Source organism: Protopterus annectens, chromosome 9.part0, assembly GCF_019279795.1.
Source record: "Protopterus annectens isolate FY-2018-M chromosome 9.part0, PAN1.0, whole genome shotgun sequence".
Taxonomy (NCBI): Eukaryota; Metazoa; Chordata; order Ceratodontiformes; family Protopteridae; genus Protopterus; species Protopterus annectens.
This window is the reverse complement of record NC_056743.1, coordinates 66,376,928-66,399,427: the sequence shown is the minus strand read 5'-3', so window position 1 is coordinate 66,399,427 and position 22,500 is coordinate 66,376,928. Positions and strand designations below refer to the sequence as shown.

General features: G+C 40.6%; 1 protein-coding gene across 1 annotated transcript in view; it reads left to right on the top strand.

The window, feature by feature from the left end:
- The window catches only part of CD82 (CD82 molecule), a 1,552,457-nt gene that overhangs the window by 402,759 nt on the left and 1,127,198 nt on the right, over window positions 1-22,500 (top strand). The window contains exon 2 of the mRNA XM_044082558.1: window positions 10,112-10,191. Within this exon, the coding sequence (XP_043938493.1) occupies window positions 10,129-10,191 (63 nt within the window). The 5' untranslated portion in view covers window positions 10,112-10,128. The remainder of the gene's footprint in view (window positions 1-10,111; window positions 10,192-22,500) is intronic.

The following is a 22,500-nucleotide window of genomic DNA, read 5'->3' as shown; positions in this document are numbered from 1 at the left end:
GTAGTGCGTGGAGCTTTATCTGCTTCCTGTACAACCACTCACAGAAAAAATGTAGGAGCTGTAAAACTTAGTACTGCAATGTCACTCTGAGGTTCTAACAGCTTTAAAATGTTTTTTTTTGATACTTCACTCTGCCAAACCTTTAAACAAAAAGATAAGCAGAGCAAAGTATCTTGGCACATTTTAAAACTGTTTTAGCTTCAACCATTGGTTTGTTGTGGCTGCCATTAACTACTGCTATGCAGTAATCTGAGACTAGATCTTGCTTGTTAAGCACCTTTGTGACATCAAAAAGTGGCTTAACAAGCCTATCTTTTTACTGTTTGTGAACGTAATCTCAGCACACCATGCTCTACATAACAATATAGCAGTGTACTGTGTGTATATGGACATGTTAAAAAGAGGCCATGTGTATGAAATAGAAAATATGAGGACATAAAGAGCAGTGGAGAAATGGAGAAGTTATGTTATTGGGAGATGGTTGAAATGGGTATAGGAGGCTCGCTTTTTAAATTGATAAGGCATAATATGTTAATAAAATCTTGTCAGAATACTTTAAGCTATGAGTGGTCAGTGTTATAAGAATCAAGCTCAATACTTAGGAAGGCCTTTAAAGAGCTTGCCACCATAAATGCCTCATACCTAACCATCAGTCTAAAATTTTCTTAAAGGAGTTAACATATTCTGATTTTCTAACCTTTAACAGAATATTGTTCCGCCACAAACTAGCCATCTAGTGAAAGACATTATTCCACACAGTAGTGTTGCCCCCCCCCCCTTAAAATCTATAAAGTAGTTGTTATTCCTGGTATTCAGTTAATGTGTTCTGCTTCGAATACTCACCATATTCCCAATACCACTGTCTGTAACCCATTTGTAAATTACAGCTGAATCTCCTAACTGACATGTATTTCATTGTGAACAGAGACAGCACTGCAAGTCTTTTTTATGGTAACCTTTAGCCGTCATTCTTTATCCTTCTGGTAAAATGCCTTTGCATTGTTTCCAGTCACGCTGTCATGCACACAGATAATGAGCCTAAGTATTGTTTTATAGATTGGAAGTAAAACCGTATTTATTATCCCTACTAACGACTCTTAAAAATGTTATTGATTTCATAATAATACCTTCTGACAATATCAAGGAAATGAGGGCCAAAACTTAAGGAGTTGTCAATTTTAATACCAAATCTTTTAGAACATTAACCTCCTGAATACTAACATTATCCAAAGCATTGGGATAGTTAGGGTTTTCTTCCCCAAACTGCATGACACAGGTTTTATTAACATTAAATATCTTATTTTCTGTGACCCACCTAAATAAAGTATTCAAATAGGATTGACAGGAGAGCTGAGCAGTTAAGCCAGAAATACTAATCCAACTTTTACATCATCCACATATTTACTCGTCCAAAATTTATCTACTGGAAAAACTGGCCATAAAAATCCAAAATAAAACTGGACCCAAAACTGAGCCCTGAGGGGCCCCCCTGATATCTCCCTCTTATCTGAAAATATGTGACTAATCTTTACTCTATATCATCTCCCTGTCAGCCAGTTAATAATTTATCTGATTACATACACACTAATATTGCATTCCTTCAGTAAGGAAATAGACTTGAAATGTGGCATTGTATCAAAGGCCTTTGACGCATCCAAGTATATAATATCATCTACAACCCCTTTACCCAATAATTTCAGTAAATACCAATAAAAGGAAAGCAAATTAATACTACAAAACCTTCCAGCTATGGAACAATGCTGAGTAATGTCAAGTCTCCCGTCCAGTGTTTTAATAATGTATTTAAAATTATGCATTCATAACATTTACCCGTAATACTAGTAAGACTAGCTGGTCTGTTATTTTCAACCATACAGTGATCACCACCCTTAAACACTGGTACAATATGTGCCAATTTTCAAATTACAGCCACATAACCTGTTTCAAATGACCTTTGTAAAAGAAAACTCAAGCAAGGGGAAATTTTTTTGATAATGGCTGACAAAAAAAATCCATTTCCATCGGGACCTACAGCTGAACTATATTTAACCATCTTCGACAGGTCATCTGAACCTAACCAAAAAAAAGACTGCCACTAGGAACATTTCCTTCAACAAAATTTCTTACAGGGCCTATTAAAGGGTTGAAAAAAAAAAACAATAGTCAGTAACCTATTATCAGTAACCAAATTACAACAGACAGGTACATCTGAATGCACATCCTTTTTTTTTGGTATTTATTCAGACACCCGTAAAAAGTCTTTTATTTAATACCACATTACTTGCCAAACTTTTTTTTTTTTCACAGAAATTCCTTGTTAACCTAACCTGTTTCCTTAATTTATTCCTTACTACCCTAAATTTATTTACATTTTCACTCCCCAATATCTTCTTCAGTCTTTCCCATAAATCCCAAACCCTTTTGTATAATTTCTCCAAAGAAGCATTCCACCTTGGAGATTTATCACTTTTAGTTCATTAGGGACCAGTGGCACAAAATCATCAATTAACTTGTATAAACAACATAACATTTTTCCCCACCTTCCTTAATTTCAGCTAAGCCAATTGTATCCCTATAGCTCCAAACAGATAACTCCTTCCTTGTCTTACCATGGTCTGCTCTGTAAAATTCTTACCTAAACCCCTAATCATTCATGGTCATAATAGACTTAAACGTCTAGGAAATATTAAATGATCTGATCCCTATAAGTTCTTCACAGACTTCACAACTGACTATCATTTCCTGATTTTTAACACAAAGTATGTCCAAAATATTAACACCTCTGGTAGGAAACGAAACAACCTGAAAATACCCCTAATTATCTGTAATTGGCATCTTAGGAAAGGGCTTTCAAGAGCTAATGGCTATGGTGGGAGACTGGCATTCCCCTACTGGATGAGAAACTTGCAGCCCATTTGTTGCTGCATGACTGCCCTATCAGCTCATCTATTCTACCAGGGGTGAGAGTCTGGTGGCAGAGAGCAGGCCAGCTTGCCAGTCCTATGGAGTGGCCTACCCCTCTCCTGGTGAAGCATCCCCTTCCCTTATGCAGCTCTCAGAACTTCACCATGTGTTGCAGCGGCTGTTAGTGTGCTTTTTCATGCTGAATCCACTGGGCTATGCATGTGCGATGTGGAAGTACTTGCTCAGTAAACTTGTACTGTATTGGTGTAACACCTAGTGCTCCCACTATGTCACCACTAAAAGGAGCCAGAGTCACCCCCTTTCTTCCAGAATGGATGAAGCAGCAGAGTACAGTGACTTCCGTCGACTCTGTTCCAGCTCCATCATATGCCCAGGCTACTAACTGAACTTTGGTTAACCGGGCCACAAATATAAGGAACAGAGAAAAGGCCCAGTAGTTCTGTTTGCAGAACCTTTAGTGTAAAATTCTATTTTTTCTTTTCTTTTTTTTATATACATAAAAACTGCCCCATCAGAGGGAGATAATATATTTCTTGTAGAAAATTTGACTGCGTTATCAAATAGGATACGAGTTATGCACAGATGCAAGGGAGGTTGGCAGAAAGAGTTTTAATCGGGTCAATTTTAAAATTTATCAGACTGAAAGTGAAAGCTACTCCACAAGACCTGACACGAATGCTGGTATTTTAGACAACTGTATGTATACCTTAGCACTGACAAAACATGGCCAAAACTGAGTGCTAAGTTATAATACTTCTGCCTTAGCAGTAGAAGTGAAAATGTTTATTTTATTTATTCATTATTTGACAAATGGGTAGGTGGACTGGTCCAGAGACCCTTTTCATCCACAACCCTCTTAATGTGAATATCCCATTTCATATCCCATGTCTGTTTTGGAAGATTATAGCTCAGAATGTTTTCCTTCTAACATCATTACATTACATTTGTCTGTTGGCAGAAACAGTTCATAAGCCATTCTCCCCTGTGTCCCTTACCCTTTTCCACCTGTCCCGTGCCATCTGTGGCTTCCCTGTTCACCACCCATTCCAGCAGTCTAATCATGGGTCCACGGCCTTGTGTGAAAAAGTATGTTTGGTGATCCAGGGAGCAGATAGTTTCTTCATCCTGCTACCTAAATCCCCTCCTTTATGTTCAGAATGACGCTTTTACATCTTTCTGACATGATCTAAAACAGAGTATCCATTACCTTTTCTCTCTTCTGCTCATGGCTGAGGAAGAGCTCTAGCCTCAGGTCATATTTCTTCCCCTCAGTCTAGTAGACTGTCATAGGTTCATAGGTAGGTACTAGGCTATTGGCCCTAGGGCCTATATAAGCCTAGCCAAAAAGGTACCCTGGCTTTCGTCACCCAAGAAAATGTATTTTCCTGTGCCATTGTCAAGCAGAGCCACAGAAGTGATCCCCGGGTGAATTTCCTATCTCCCATCCAGTCATCAAAAATTTTTTTGAAGAGTGCTAATGAGGAGCTGTGTTTGATATAGATAGGTAATTTATTCCTGAGTATGGGAAGTCTCTGGGACATGAATCTATCCCTCCAGCATGTTCTGTTTATTGTGGTGACAAGGTTTAGGTCCCTAGAGCATGTAGCTCAGAGGGATTGGGATTTCTTTAAGTGGAGCATGTCTAACAGCTCTGGGTTTGACATAGCTTTGTATGTTAGGCAGAGACCCTGAAATCCTTCTAACAACCTAATGTACTTTCGTTCTATGGCCTCCACAGCTGCGTACAGTAATCAAGATGTGGTCTATCAAGGCCTTTACTGAGTGAAAGCAGTAGCTTTTGCTTCTGTAGTGTACCCCATTGGTGATGCATCCCAGCTTTGTTTGTTGCTCCCTCCTTCCCTGCCACTTTGCTCCTGGTCGTCCAAGCTGTGTCTGATCAACAACCTGCAGATCCTTTTGCTGCTCTGTTGGTATCGGTTCACAAACTGATGCTTCATACCTAGGATCTTGGCCTAAGTGATGTAGTTCACATTTGTTTACAGCGAATCTAGCAACTTTATTCCCACTTGCTCAGCCTTTTCACATCCTTTTGTGGATTGTTCCTCCATCCTTTACTGCTGTAGCTGTTTTCGTGTCATCAGGTACTTCTTTCTTCCCACCAATATATCTGAGGTAAGCACTGTGAAGAGCACTGGACCTTGGATAAACCCCGGCAGGTCTCCAGTATTCACTTCTGTATTTCTGACAAAATGTCAGACTCACCAAACCTTCTCTTTCCTGTCATTCAGCTATACCTTCCTCAGCTTTGGTTCTTCCTCCAAACCCTCCAGTGTTTCCACTCAGCCTTCTGTGTGGGACCGAGTGAAAGCCTTGTTGAGGTCCAGGTATACTACACCTGCAGGTGCTAATGTATCGGGTTAGCCTGTTTCTCAGCCATAAAACTGGATCTGGTTAGACCAAGAGCATCTTCAGAAGATTGTTGTCCTCTACAAATGCTGCCTGCCTTCCCTTCATTATTTTCTTCACATCTTTCCATGCCGCTGTGAAAAGGCCTGCAGTTCCCTGGATGGCAGCTGACAGCCAGTGGAAGTGAGACATCCATTCTGGACAGGCAGTGGTCTTGTGGCATTTCTGCAATAAGCAGTGATGTGTTGAAGATCACTGATATGGGGTCTGCCAGCATACTGTTTAGGTTTCTGAGGACCCCCTTGAGATCCTTATGCTTTAGCGTCTGTAAGAGAGCCCAATTTTCTTTGTATAGAGCACTGTTGTAGTAGTTCTTACTACTGTGTGTTTAGCTTCAGAAGGCCTGATGTATGGTCCTGTTTCAACATCCTTCTTTCCCCATCTGGCTGTGTACGTTTGGATGTCAAGAGATTGCCTAGTTATTACATGTATATAATCTGTGTGGAAAATACCAAATCATTTACAGCGAATTTATAAGTACACTTGCATTTTATTGTTGACATGGTTAATGCTATATTACTCTTCCTTTTGTTTTATTTTGCTTCTGTTGATGTTGTGTCCTTAGATGGCTGGTCTCCTATGGGACTCCATTCATCTCTCTTTCAGCATGGCCGTCAGTGTCTCCACAGAGTTCATGACCACCACTCCCCCATGAAATTGTACCATTCAGATACAATGTTATATAGCTGTGCTTTGGTCATATGCCTCAAAAAATGTCTCAACTAAATGATCCCAGCAGTAATTATAAGGAAGAAGTTGTTTGAGTTGAGTGTTGGGACTCATTTTGATGTGCACTAAACCAGATCTGGAAAACTATAAATGTCTAGACAAAGTAGACTGAGGGATTGCAGTTCAAATTCCATGCTGTTTTCCTTTTGATAACATCTGCTGATTACTAATGATGCATTAGATTAATTGCTGCCCAATTTTTTAAAATGCTTCCAGTGAAAGAAGACTGGGTTAGATATGAATGCAGTATGTGTGAAAGCGAGTATTCCTTTCAAATGTTTGGTTTTGACGGGGCATATGCATGCTTGTCTTTGGTAAATAAAACTTTTTATGTGTATTTCCTAAAATGAGAAACACAACTGGGCCAGTACTTATCTGTGTCGCAGCACTTCTGACACTCTACGCTGTTCATACTGCAGCAGGTTGGGAGCACATTCTACTCGTAACATCGAGCAGCAGGTTAGACTGGGCCTGATGACTGAAGTTGGTGCACTCTTACTGAAGGGTTGCGACGTGGTGGATCCTTGTTGGCTGGTCTAGGGAGTTGATCTTCTCTCTTGGCACACTCTGTATTGTCGAGGCTAATAAAGCTCTGTACATATGGGAGGAGGGAAAGTATCTTGGGCTTACTTTTGTGATCCATTGCACTACTAAAGCAACAAAATGAATGTGAAGAGGAGGGATTTTTCAGGGTGCTCTGGTTACCCCAATTCCTGTAAGTGGGTGTTCATTGTGTGAGTGAGTTAGTGTACATTCTGTGATAAAGCAATGCCTGTCCAGAATGGATTTCAGTGTCTCACTCCCAAAGGCTGTCAGGATAAGCTCTAGTGTCTCTGTGACCATATAAAAGGGTAAAGGATACCGAAAAATGGACGGATGTACATTATAGTAAATTGTAGAGAACTACCCAACGTTGAAATTTAAACTGTAAAGTTGTCTTCTCTGAGTGTATGCTACCCATATCCTTTCTCTTGTGTCAATGATGTAAAATTTCTGCCTGAATTTTTGCACTGTCCATTAGTGACATCATTTTTTAGTTACTAACTTGAGCAAAAATTAATTTCAGTGCAGAGCAACTAGATAAGTTTTGTCTGCTTTTCATTTTTGCCTTTATCATTCTTAGCTGGGTTTGTGCAAACAGTCATGGACTTGTTCCTCAGGCAGATTGAGGAGAGTGAAATGTGACGAGAGGAGAGCAGACAGAATAGTTATGATGGTGCTCAAGAATTCTACAGGGGAAAGGCACTATGAGGTCTTGAGAACTCCCCTCTAAAAAGGAGCAAACAGATGAAGGTAGAGTTGATGGAGACTGACATTTGTTTTTTTGGGTTTATGTGAAATGCAAAAAGGTATTAACAGTTAAGAGAAGGATCAGAATTTGTGAGTTGCAGATCAAAAATGCAAAAGTTGCAGATCAGGAGTAAAAGAAAAAATGAGGATTTGTTTTGCCAGCCCTTACTAAATGGGTAGCAAACACGAGGAGCAGACTGGCAATAGAGGTCTGGGGAAAACCGTGCAGAGCTGTGACTTTGTGTACATTGCTTATTGTACATTATACAGTGACTGTCCATTAATATTCCAAAACGTGCACACTGATTGGCCAGCCCAACCAGCGTGCCCGTTGTAAATCCCAGAATATACCAGCGGAAAAAGGTCCGGTTACCCGGACTTCTTTCCGTTCGTATATTCTGTAACTTTTATTTATTTTTTTCAATAAAAACTAAAAAAAAAAAAATTAAGTCCAGACATACCAGAGAGGCAGCATGGAGGAAATACAAAGAAAATCAGGTACGTTATTTAAAACTAGACACGTACCTGATTTTCTTTGCATTTCTCCATTCTGTCTTTCTCCTACCCCTAAAATAGCTCAAACTTATTTATATAAAAAAAAAAAAAAAAAAAAACGGTGCAACGGAGACTTTCTTTTCACTGTTGCTCCCTTTTCAAAGTATTGATGTACTGGGTGTGCGTGGGAACACAAGTCCCATATGCATGCGTAGTACATCACAACAGGGCAGCAAGATACCACCAGCCACGGAAGAATAGTACGATGCCCTCATGATCAAACCACACCAACCGTGGGTAAATCTTCAATATACCACACCATGTAGTTGGTTATTGCTTAAATAAAAGGTAGATAGTTTACCTTTAAAAACTTAAGTGCTGATTGAGCAAAGCAGTCTGTATTATGATAACTGAAATATTTAACAAACTGGTGTGCATGTCCCTGATAGCGCAATATTTGAACAAAGCAGTCCATATATTCTTGATAAAGTGAGCATTAAGAAAAGCAGTCTGTATGTCATGATAAATCACGCAGTCTGGCAGTTGTACTGATTTGTACTGTGCAGCATCACAGCTGCTGCTGTTTTCTTGTGTGTCTGTGCTGTTAACATTTTAAAAGTACATTACTGCTGGCAGTTGTATTAGTTTTGGGATGGACTCGTACTACATACAGTAGCTAAGGAAATGAAATTTAATGTGCACCAGAAGTTAGAAAACTTTACAGACGAAAGTTACTGAGGATGAGATGGCAGCAAATTCACTAATCAAATGCACTGTGCTGGTGTACATAGGCATAACACATAAGCATCCTCGGAGACCTGTATTGGAGGGAAGCGATGAAATGGGAAAGACGTTGTACTACACAGCGACATTATTTCAAAACAGTAAAACATCGTTTTTTAATAATGATTTTTTATAACAGCAGTGTACTGTATTCCAGTGTGAGTAATACAGATTTGCCCACAGGTTAACATTGTTTGGTGACTCCTTCGTGACCATTGTGAACAAACCACATCAGCCCTGGGTAATTCTTGCATTACCGACACCCAGATGTGGTGAATTGCTAAACTACACATGAATTTGAGAAAAGATTGGTGTTCACCTGTATGTGACCATTGCATATTTTAGCCATACCACTAAGCAGAGAAATTAAATTGAACCAGCTATATGCCTCAAAAGTGCTACCCACTCTCCCATGCATACATGTTGCCCTCAAAGCAAAACAGTATGTAAAAATGTTTAAAAATGCATCCAACTTGGCTACAAAGTGCCATGACAGCTTCCTAACATAAGCACTTGAATGTAAGCTCTCTTGTGACTTTCACTAATAAAAGTGGCAGCAGTTGCACTAAATAAGATGTACTTTGCAGGCATTGTATGTATGGGGCGACTGTGCAGGCACTGGTATGCATGTGGCAACTTTGCAGGCAATGGTATGCATGTGGTGCCTGCACAGTCACCACATGCACTGGTATGCATCTGGGGATGTGGTGACTATGCAGGCATTGGCATGCATGTGGTGACTGTGCAGGCATCAGTATGCATGGGGTTGGCTGTGCAGGCATCAGTATGCATGTGGTGACTGTGCAGGCATCGGTATGCATGTGGCGACTGTACAGGCATCGGTATGCATGTGGTGACTGTACAGGCATCGGTATGCATGTGGCGACTGTGCAGGCATCGCTATGCATGTGACGACTGTGCAGGCATCGGTATGCATGTGGCAACTGTCCAGGCACTGGTATGCATGTGGCAAGATACATTCATATTACATCACAAAGCTGTGTTTGGAAAACTCTCATCAGCGGAAGGAGGAGGCAGAGGAAAACATTGTGTTATACAGTGGCATTACTGTAAAAAGATAAGGTTCTTTTTAAACAAGTACCATTGCATAATAGTAAATCACGTTTGGTTGTGGGTAATCCTGGGTTTCCTCTGGCTGGCTACATTTGGACACTCTCTTTGCTCTTGTAACCCAAACACACCAGCTGTGGTTGAGCCACATTACTCACACCTAGAGAGAATATAATGGTTAGTTCATCACACACCAGGAAAAACTCAGGAAATTGTTACTGTACATCATGCCAGATCACGTGGGCTGATGTCTTACTGTATATATTTTTTTTTACTGTTGCATTTGCACTTTTTGTAGGTAGATTGTCTAGTTTGTTTTGAAATGCAACTAGACTGTAACTTTGAGAGTAAAATATTTACAATTGACTTTGATCTTATTTTTTCTCTGCAGGTCCAAAGTAGGCAAAGATGGCAAGTGGGTGCCTGAAAGTCACAAAGTATTTTCTTTTCCTGTTTAACTTCCTTTTTTTCGTAAGTATATTCGTAAATTGGTATTTAGGTGTGATACTTACAAAAGATGGACTGGTTCTGTTGGAGATTAGATGTTTGTATTCATATGGAAGTAGTCCAGAGGTATGCTAAAGAAGTAAGCAAATGTGGGTTTCAGATGCACAACGGTACTTTTGTATAGGCTGTTGTCATGGAATTTCCTCATACCAAATGTAGTAAGAATGATGTACTGAGATTCCGTGATAGGCGCAGTAGTCCTTGGAACTCTTAAACATTTGGGCTGTCATCACTGGGTCAGGTAAAAATTGATAACTGGATAGCCATTAGATAGACTGTGAGGTTGCTTGATGCTGTCAGTTTTTTTCTCTCTGTGTAGGGATATTCTGCAGCAAAATGCATTGTTTACAACTGTTACTACGTGAAAAGCCAAATAATTTCTGTAAGCAGAACAGCTGCCAACTGAAGTGAGCCTTTACAGAATTAATAAAAAATATCTTTCTCCTATGGACATTGGAAATTGATTAACCAAAAGTTGCTAAAATGCATGATTTACAAAAATGGATAATTTGTTTGGCTTCTTTGTGGTAAGCATCTGATTTCCCTGATGATTTTTGATAAGAGTAGTTATATTATTTAATAGCTGAGTGCAGTCACAGTGTAAAGCATTTAGCTGTGCAGAGAAGACTGCATCTGTTATTCTTTGTTTCTGTTCCCCGTTCTTCATCAGGGCAGTTGCACTCAGTGTGCATTACATACATGAAATTATCTTGCATGTATTCCACCAGAAGACATCCCACACCACCTCAAGATTACCATGTAAACAGAGTAATGTCAACAGATTGAGTTTTTTCCATCAGTTTATTGCTTCCGTCATCAAAAGTGTAGATGCATTGTTGTTAACTTTAGTCAGTTCTTGTCTTCTTACAATAAAATGTGTTTCTTGTTGATTTGCTAAAGGGTAGAGCCATTCCCATTTTTGATTTGATGACAAGACTCATCTTCCATTGATAAGTGGAGGTTTTCTGTGTACTTTATTGGCTTCAGGTCAACTGCATCCTTGATGACAGATTGTGCCGTGAGTTTGAAGTTACTAATGTAGAGACTTAAAGAAATCCGTTTTTGTTTCCATATGGAAAAATGGTTTAGCATGTTGTTGAGCCTGTCCTAAAATTTTGATTATTCTTGGTTGACATATACAAGCTTCCTTTTTGGACTACTTGAAATCAGCTCAAGTTCAGTAAATGCTGCTTGGTGAAGTCACATAAATGTAGGTGCTTATTTTAGAAGTAAGACGTTGGTTTTCAAGATGTGACATTATAAATCCCATGCCTTCTCTGATTCATGTGCTTTTTTCCTTTGATCATAGCTGAGGGGATTCCTTTAATGAGAATGAGCAGGAGTTGGATACTGAGACTGAACATTGGGCACACTTTAACAGGCTTCCCATTTTAGGCCTTTGAGTTTCAGTTCCATCTTCTTAAACCATTTAGAATAATACCTACTCGTGTCTGATCACATAACCAAGGACATGGCACAGGGGCAGAGTCCCACATTCCACCCATTATTCAGCTGTTGGGGTCTTGATAACTTTAAGCATAAATTGGCACTGCCACCTGTTGCTGTAATGGCTTTGTTGACTTGCTGACAGTGCCCCACACATGGTTACTCACTAGATCTTACTCTGTTGCTTATGTCTTCATGCAGCAGGAAAGGTCACTAGTTCTCCATCTTTACTTAAAGGTGCTTCAGCTGGTAGTGGCATCTTTTTTTTTTTGATGATTTTTTTTTGCTCCCCCATAGCTGGCCATCACCTCCTTCCAATGTGTCCCATCAATCACAATGTCTACTGAGCCCTCTTAAATATTCCAGTCTTACTCCAAACGTTTTTTGTACCAGTCAGAAGACCTAGGCATCCTGGGGCAGTGTCACACTGTTGCTAAGGGAAATTTTTAACTTTTCTTCCCCTTTGTGCTGTGCATGCCCATTGACACCTTTTGGGGGGGATATGCTATGGACATAAGTGCTCCTTCACCCCTCACTTCTGCAAGGGCTGACTTGAGTAGGACTGCCCTGCCCACCCACAGATATCATTGCATGGTTATTTCCCCAGGACTTCAGGGAAGTTGATCCATTTAGGTGTGCCCTGAATATGCACACGTCCCACTTCTCCCAAGAGGGGAAGGTCAGCATCACACAGTATGCAGATGTCCTTCAAGGATGCATCTGCAGTCCTAACAAATGGGTTGTCCTGCCTCAGGCAGCCCTTCGGTCGGCCGGATTCCAAAGTCTGGGTCTGGCCTCGGCTGATGTCGCACTTCACCCGATGTCATAGCTGCTGTTAATTGGGTATAAAGGCATCAGCCGACGCCATTTTCCTCAGTCTTTCTTGCCGTGGCCCAAGCAGAAGCTGTTCGCAAGTGCCAGTCGGTCAGAACCAGAGATTACTACTACCGAAGACTTCTAAAAAGCTAAGTACCCCGTTGGGGACTCTTTCTTGCCTCAGCCGATGTCAGAAAAAGTGAATAACTGTTTAACTTGTGGGAAACAAATACCTCATAAGGATTTCCACTCTTACTGCCTTCCTTGCTTAGGCCCAGACCACGACGTAGCAGCTTGTCTAGCCTGTGCTTCCTTCAACCGACGGACACTTAGACGTCGGTCGGAGTTTGCAGAGGAGTTTTTCGGCTCCGCTTTTGATCATAACATGCCGTCGAAGACTCCGACTTCACAATTAGCTAAAAAGCGTAAGGAAAAGGACCGACACTCGCGGTCTGCGGTTTCGGCCGAAACCGCGGTTAAGCCAACCGCGAGTGTCTCTGTTTCGGCTGAAACAGAGTCCTCTGTTCTTCCTTCGGCCGAAAGCATGCCTCCTACAACCGAGGCCTCATCCAGCATGGCTGAATCTGCTACTGAATTTCCACCTGCTCTCGCAGGTTCTCAGGATTTATCAGATACTATTCCCTTAGACATATCTACTCCTGCACGTGGAGCTGCTAGGCCCCCTGCATCCATGTCAATTAAGGCTTTTTCTAGGGCTAGAGCAGCTAAATCTTCTAAGGCCGTGCTTGCCAAAACCCCCTCACACAGGCCTAGCTCTAGTACTCAAATGCTTAGCCTGGCAGAGGATCTCATTTCTTTGATCAGGGGATCCCAACCTCATCCTGACAGGGCTTCTCATCCCCCTCCAGAGAAGAGGCCTAGAGCTGAGCCCCCAGAGCCAGTTTCTACAGATTATTCCTCTGATGATTCAGAAAATTCAAACCCCCCAGAAGGCCCTTATTCTCCATATGAGGACTCTGACGCAGAAGACTCCATTCCTTCTGCCTCTCCTCCTGAGGAATTTTCTTTTGGGGAAACCTTGCACGCTATGAGAGAACAATTTCAATGGCAGGGCCAGGATTTTTCAGATTCTAGGAAAAGGCTTAGGACCTTTTTACATTTGCCACAGCATAGGCCTTTAGCCATTCCTCCAGTACTTACAGTTGTAGATGCATTTAATGATGCTTGTACTGCCCCTGATTCTCTACCCCCGGCCCCTGCTAAGCCCGACAGATACTACAGGGTTCCGAACACACATTATCATTTGTAAAAGGCTCCTATTGCAGACCCTGAAACTATTTCACAGGGCCCCAAGGCTGTAGCAGCTGCCTCTGCCAAAAACCCCCTCCCCTCTGAAAGAGAATCCAGGGCATTAGAGAGATGGGGTAAAAAAGTTTATACTTCTGCTACTCTTTCGGCTAGGGCCTTAAACTGTCAATTCCACATGATTCAGTATCAGGAATTTTTGTTAGATCAGCTAACTAAAAAACTGTCCTCTCCTGAACCTTTAGACCGTAAGTCCCTTCAGGATTTGGTACATAACACTCAGCAGGTCAGTAATCATTCCTTAAAATGCGGCTATGATGCACTGGAGGCTTCCTTTAGATCAGCTATGACTGGTACAGTGATCAGAAGACATGCATGGTTAAAAGAGCAATCCTTACCAGACCATGTAAAGTCAAAGCTCCTAGATGCTCCCATGGAAAAACACAGTTTGTTTGGTTCTCCTGCACAGCAAGTGTTAAAGAAGGTGGAAGAAAAAGCAAAATCTGTCCAAACAGTCAAGGATTTCTTACAGGTTCAGCCTCCGAGGTTTAGTAGGAACTGGCCTTCTAAGAATTGGTCCTTTCCAGACACCACCAGAGCACAGAGAGGCAAAAATAGGCGCCCAAGAGGCAGAGGTCAATCCAGAGGTGCCTACAGGGGACGTCAGTGGCAGCCTAACAACCAGAGAAGTACTGCCACAGATCCAGCCACTACCACTTCTACAGGAGACAAATGGATTTTACAGACAATAGACAAAGGTTACAGGTTTCACTTCCATACTCTACCAAGGAAGAGAGGAATGCCAAACCTACCACCAAACCAAAAGACAAACGCTCTAAAACAAATAGACCACTTACTAAGGATGAGAGCTGTAGAAAAGGTACCGTCTATGGAACAAGGACAAGGATTTTATTCCAGACTTTTCCTGGTACCAAGAAAGGAAAACCAATGGAGACCTATTCTCGACCTGTCCGCTCTGAACACATATCTCATTGTTCCAAAATTCAAGATACTGACCCTACAGCAGCTTCTTCCCATGTTGGGCAAGGAGTCTTGGCTGGTAACTCTAGATCTCAAGGAGGCATACCTGCACGTCCCCATATGACCAAATTGCAGAAGATACCTCAGATTTCTTGCAGGATCAGAGCATTATCAATTCTCAGCATTGCCTTTTGGCTTATCTACTGTGCCCAGAGTATTCATGAAATGCCTGGCATCAGTAATTGCTCATTGCAGGCTTCAGGGAATTCAAATTTATCCATACCTGGACAATTGCCTGTTACAAGCGGACAACAAAAACAAATTAACAAAAGATTTGAGAGAGGTTATTCACCTATTGCAAGCCCTGGGATACACAGTAAACATAAAAAAGTCAAGGCTGATACCATCCCAAAGGATAACTTTTCTGGGTGCAGAACTGGACACATCAAACCAAATGGCATTCCTCACAGCAGAAAAGCAAAAGCAACTACCACTCTATTTCATGGCATTAGCAACGCAGAGCCACCTTACAGCAAGGAAAGTCCTGCAAGCCCTGGGTTACATGGCATCCTGCATAATATTGATTCCACATGCCAGACTACATATGAGGAAGTTGCAATGGTACCTAAGGAATTTATGGTCTCAGCACAAGCACAGCCTAGAAGCCCAAATTCCAATAATTCCATGCCTGAAGCAAGAATTCCAGTGGTGGGCTCAGGCCTGTCAATTGAACAAAGGACTGCCGTTCCACAGCCCTCACCCAAGCCAGACTATCACCACGGACGCCTCAGACCTCGGTTGGGGGGCACACATGGTGGACAAGTGCATACAAGGCTTATGGACACAAGACCAGCTGAACCTACACATAAATCAAAAAGAGATGCTGGCAGTAAAGCAGGCAATTCAGACATTCAGACCGTTTCTTCAAGAGGGTCATTTGCTGATAAGGACGGACAACACCACAGTTATGTGGTACATCAACAAGCAGGGGGCCACACATTCATATCCTCTATGCCGGATGGCAATGGACCTCTGGAATGTGGCCCTGAGCCTCAACATTCAGCTCCAGGCCATATTTGTGCCAGGAAAAGAAAATATACTAGCAGACATCTTAAGCAGAACTACCACGGATGCCCACGAATGGATGCTGCATCCAGACATCTTCAAATCCATTACAAAGAAATGGGGACTACCAGAAATAGACCTGTTCGCATCCCCACACAACCACCAATTGAAAAAATTCTGCACAAGGACATACCACCCACTTGCTTGGAAGGTGGACTCCCTATCCTTCAGTTGGGAAAACCTGACAGCATGTGCATTCCCTCCTCTTCCTTTGATGCACAAAGTGCTACTGAAGATCAAAGAAGACCACCCAAGGATCATCCTGATAGCTCCAGACTGGCCGAGGCAGCATTGGTACCCGCTACTGAGGAGCATGTCTCGGGAACACACATGGCCTCTACCCCTTGTTCCTTTACTGCTAACACAGAACAACTTCAAAATCCTGCATCCAAACTTGAAAACTCTGCAGCTGGCTGCTTGGAACATTACATAAAACAAAATAACCAAGATTTATCTCAAAGGGTTAAAGACATTATCTTGGAGGCTCGCAGACCCTCAACAAGGAAAACTTATTCAGCAAAATGGAAAAGATACCTCATTTGGAGTGCAACTAAAGGAGAAAATGTATCATTGGCAAACATAGCTAATATCCTGGAATATTTAGCAGAGCTTTTCCACAATGGCCTGTCTTACTCCTCCATTAAGATTCATGCCTCAGCAATTTCAGCAGAATACAACATGGATCCTCCAGTCTTCTCTCATCCTCTACTCAGGCAGTTTCTGAGAGGAATTAAAAATGTAAAGCCGCCAAGGAAGCCACCTTTGCCTACATGGGACCTGAACTTTGTGTTAGAAAAGTTGACACTTCCTCCTTTTGAACCAGCAGCAACAGCAGAATTACAGTTCTTATCTTGGGAAACTGCTTTCCTACTTGCAATTACTTCAGCAAGAAGGGTTTCTGAATTACAGGCATTGATGGCAGTACAGCCCTTCCTTATCTTCCATCAGGATAGAGTGTCCATGAGAACTAATCCTACTTTTATGCCAAAGGTGGTCTCCAGGGTATCATTAAACCAAGCAATCCACCTACCAACATTCTTCCCCAACCCACAGAACAGGGGGGAAAGACTACTACATACCTTGGATGTGCAAAGGCAATTGTGCTACTACCTGGACAGAACCAAGAACAATAGAAAAACTGACCAGCTTCTGGTAGCATATGCAACAGGAATGGAAGGAAAAGCAATTTCAAAACAGGCAATCTCAAAATGGATAGGAAATTGCATCAGATTTTGTTACTCTTTTCATGGAAAGACAACTCCAGAAAACATCAGACCTCACTCCACAAGGGCTACAGCCACTACTACTGCTTTTTTACGAGGAGTGGCTACCAAAGACATTTTAGAGGCTGCTACTTGGAGCTCCGTGCATACATTTGCCAAGCATTATAATCTACCTTTATACTCCAGATCCCGAGCAGGTTTTGCCACTGCTGTTTTGCAAGGGATCTTAACTACACCATAATCTTCTTAGTACCTCCTCCCCCAGTTTGGCTATGGTATTCTACCCATTTGTTAGGACTGCAGATGCATCCTTGAAGGACATAGTACAGTTTTGTACCTACCATAAATGTAGATGTCCGAGAGGTATGCATCTGCAGTCAGGATTACCCTCCCTCCTTCCCCTCTGTGGTACTCCTAGGGTATTTGCCCATCTTGTAGCTAGCTGGGGGAATCTATTATGGTGTATTTGTTTGTATATATGTGTATACCTGTTCATTTTTAGTTGCTCTTTACTGTTTGGAATCATTTGCATTTATCCAAATTTAGCCTTCCTAGAGGGCACCTGGCATCTGGGGCAAGAAACACTGAGGAAAATGGCGTCGGCTGATGCCTTTATACCCAATTAACAGCAGCTATGACGTCGGGTGAAGTGCGACATCAGCCGAGGCCAGACCCAGACTTTGGAATCCGGCCGACCGAAGGGCTGCCTGAGGCAGGACAACCCATTTGTTAGGACTGCAGATGCATACCTCTCGGACATCTACATTTATGGTAGGTACAAAACTGTACTATAAAGGTGGATGGAATTAAATGCTGTACTGTGTGCACAGGAGGCAGCTTAACACTGGTTCAGAGCCTTAATCCTCTGTGATAATTGCCATACAGTTGCAGGGTGTTTGGAAATCTAGTGCTGCCATCATTTGTTCAAATCTTACGTCCATTGACATTGTTAGTTTTGAAATGATAGCAGGGGAAGAAACATTTCTTTAGTAGGTGTATTTAATGAGAGTCAAGTCCCTTCCATCAGTCCTCTCTTATACTTCCCCAGAGTATCAGCCTTCATTCTGTTTGTATTGCAGTGCAATCCACTAATGGTAATGAAGAGTCATCGACCACCTAGACTTCCCCCATATCCCTAAATGTTCTTGTCAGCGGGTCTTTCCTTTTTTTTTTTGAGCTCCCATACATAAATAGAAAACAAAGCACAGTAACAGTTTCCATTATTGTTATTGTGCAGTATGCATGGATATTTTCATTTTAACAATTTTCATTCACTCAACATAGATAAAATGCTCAGTTCCTGCCTTCATTTGAAACTCATTCCTACTGCTGACCAATATTCTACAAAAGTTCTTCCCACAAATTCTTTTTATTTCTATTAAATTTGGTGCGTCCTTTTTAAAGATTCTACCTCCAGTTACTTTATCTGCTTTACAATATTCAGAATTTGTATTACTGTTGGCTTAGATTTTGATTTCCCTTTTCTAGTAATTTTTTTTCAGCCTGTAGTGTATTAGTTAGGTCTTACTCTAACTAGACAAATAAGATCCTGTATCCCAGCTCATAAGCATAATTTCCTTAGTTACTACCATTTCTTCCCTCTGTAGGATATTTTTAAATAATGTCAGCTCTTTACATTCCCAAAAAACATGTTCCCAGTTACCTTTCATATCTTCCACATGTACTGTCTACCGGTGGAGAAATCTTCTGAAGTATTCTTGTGGTATAAATTATCCCTTCAACACCTCCAATGTTGTTGTTTCTTTCGGCTTTTCCCGGTTAGGGGTCTCCACAGAGGAACTCCAGTCCGCTAATGATTGGCAGATAGATTTTTACGTGCCGAGGTGCCAGCCCTGACGCACAACCTTCAACGAAGGTACGCCCATTCACGCACGTCTCCACGCAGAAGATGCTGTAGCTGAGAATCGAACCGGACAGAGTCTTACTGTGAGGCAACAATGCTACCGCAGCACCACCACCGCAGCTTCAACACCTCCAGTGTAAAAATCCTAAATCTTCTGGATTTTGTTCCATAAGTGGAAGCTGTACACATTGTAATTTGCCTTAATGATCCTTCCCAGTGTTTCCTGATCTAGTCTAACAGATTATTTAGTTATCATACATTATTCTATACACCCTGTAAAGTATTCCCTTTTAACATCTTTTCTAGAAGCAAATAAAAAGTCTTCCAGAGCTGGTCTTTCTTTTAGAACCCCATACCCTTTTTCTTTGCCTGTTCTGTATTATCAGTCCAAACTCCTGCTTAATATCACCCCACTGTGATGCTTTTCTCTCTGCATATATTTGCTCCCAATACATTGGTTCCTTTACTAATTTCCTCCAATAAATTGCAGCCTGTTTTTGCCTTTTCACGGTACCTACTTGTAGTCATCAATATTGGTAAAACCTTTCTCCAAGCACTGTCATACTTTCTGCTACTTTACAATTAACATATTTTATGTGGTTGCTGTTATATTCCATAAGGGTGTGCATGCAAAATTCTAGTCTTTCAGTCCCCATCCTCATTTTGTCATGATCCTTTTTCACTGTGATATTCAACCTTCTGCTTGAAGTATGTGTGTATATAAATGTGTATATGTGTGTGTGTAATATATATATATATATATATATATATATATATATATATATATGTATATAAAATGGATCTAGGACGTTTGTTCAAGTGAAAAAACGACCAAAACCCAAACGGCCGGGCATACTTACCCAAAAGTGCTATTCACCAAAGAAGCACTTTCGCATAAGTATGCCAGTTTCCGAGGCTGTACTACGGTACGGGTAATGGAATTTTCCATTTCCCCGCTGTAGTGCAGTCTCTGAGGGAGAATATTAAAGTAGGGGGGTGTGGGGGGTACAACCCCCCACATGGGTGCAAGGGGGCAAAGCCCCCCTGCTAAAATGTAAATGTAGTATTTTCTTTTATTTTTTTTTTGTAACACACTTTAACGAAAGGCTTTTTCGATAAAAGCGCTTTCATTAAAGTGTGTTCGGTTATTATGGAATGTTAAGTTGTCTATCTCGCCTTCATTCTTGCTGGTTGGGTTCGGAGCCGATCCTCAACTCCGACTCTGCCATCTTCAAAAGCTCAGCAGCTGCTTACTGGCTCGAGGCCCCCCTATATCCCATGATGCCTGGCACTAGATATCCAGATCTCGTTTGCCGCTTCTGCTACGAGGTTGTTCTACTGGCTCAGGTCATATAAAACTTTATTATTGTATTTTTCTTGTTACAAAACTGTTAGTTTTTAGTGTAAAATTAGCAGTTAGATAAAACTGTTGTATTGTAGTTAGTTTTCTCCAAATCCAGATTACTTCTCCTCAAGAAACTCGTTTACGTTAGTTTCCCCTCCCTCCCTTCTCTCCCTTTCCTTACTTCAGAAATGTTTTTCCATTTTAGTTAGAGGATAAGCTTTTCTCTCCATTTCCTTAAAAAAAAATATATATATGTATATATATATATATATATATATATATATATATATATATATATATATATATATATATATATATATATATATATATATATATATATATATATATATATATATATATATATATATATATATATATATATATATATATGTATATGTATATATATATATATGTATATATATATATGTATATATATAGACACATATGTATATATGTATATATGTATATATATATATATATATATATATATATATATATATGTATATGTATATATATATATATATATATATATATATATATATATGTATGTATATGTATATATATATATATATGTATGTATATATATATATATATATATATATATGTATATGTATATATATATATATATATATATGTATATATATATATATATATATATATATATATATATATATATGTATGTATATATATATATATGTATATATATATGTATATATATATATGTATATATATATATATATATATATATATATATATATATATATATATATATATATATGTATATATATATATATATATATATATATATATGTATATATATATATATATGTATATATATATATGTCTATATATATCTATATATATATATATATATATGTATATATATATGTATGGTCCTGTAGTATCACTGTTAGTGTTTAGTGATAGTCATCTATAGTGTTTGTAGTACTGCTTGTAGTTTTTTTGGTTGTAGTAGCTAGTCTCTACAATTTTTTAGTTAGGTTGTTAACTTTTCTGTGTGTGTTTCTTGTCCTTGGTTTTCCTCCAGGATGTCCAAGGGTCCTAAGCCATCCGGATTCAAGAAGTGTGACTCATGCTGTCAGAAGATGTCTCTGACAGATGGGTCACAATTCTTGTGTTTATTGTCTGGGCGCTGTGCACCTGCAGGACTGTTGCTCGATTTTTCCATGCTTTCAGTCCAAAAGTCCTGCAGGAGCGCAAAAATAAATTAATCCTGAGGGGTTTGCTTAAGCCCCAAGATTCACTGGCGAAGGCTCAGCCCGTGAAATCTTCCAGGCCACCTAAACATTCGGCTCCCAGTTCGGAGCCGTCGTTGGGTGAAGCCATACCATCCATCTCGGCTCTGGTTGGAACCGATTTTCTTCCCTCCCAGTCGGCTCCGACACGTTCTTCGGAGCCATCTGACAGTCAAAAAAGATCCAGGTCTCCTTCTCTGGAGTCGATACATTCGGCTCCGAAATCGGCTCTGCTCCAGTCAGAGCGTAGTCATCGCTCATCCCACTCTTCTCGGTCCTCAAGACTTTCGGACCATGACTTGGAAAGAGTGGTCGGTAGGCTGCAAAAATCGCAGGCCCTAGCCAAAATGTCCAGCCTCCCTCATCAGGTGAAGGCTCCGTCCACATCTGTAGATATTCCTCCTCCAACTCATCCTATGAGCTCGGACCCGAGTTAGTTGGGGTTTGAGTCGTGGAACCGTCGGCTCCGATACCTTCTCCTTCAGTTTCATTGGCTCCGATCCCTTCCATGTTACCATCCCTGGAGGGATCTGGGTGCCGAGACTCCCTCGTCGGCTCCGAGGGCGCGAGTGACATCAGACTCTTGTCCGACCCCGCTCTCCCCCTCGGGGCTTCGGCTCAGGTGAGCTCTGCTCCCACATCTGCCTCGCAGTCTTCCCCCTTGGTGCGGAGAGGGGTTCTGGTTTCTTTTGAACCGAACCCAACCAGCAAGAAAAAAGGCGTGAAGAAGACAACTAACATGGAACATTATGGTAGGTACATAACTTCTTTTTCGGATGTTTGCTCACTCGAGCAAACGTCCTACATATATATACATAAATACATATATACATATATATATATATATATATTTATATTTATATATTTATATTTATATATTTATATTTATATATATATATATATATTTATATATGTATATATTTATATTTATATATTTATATTTTTATGTTT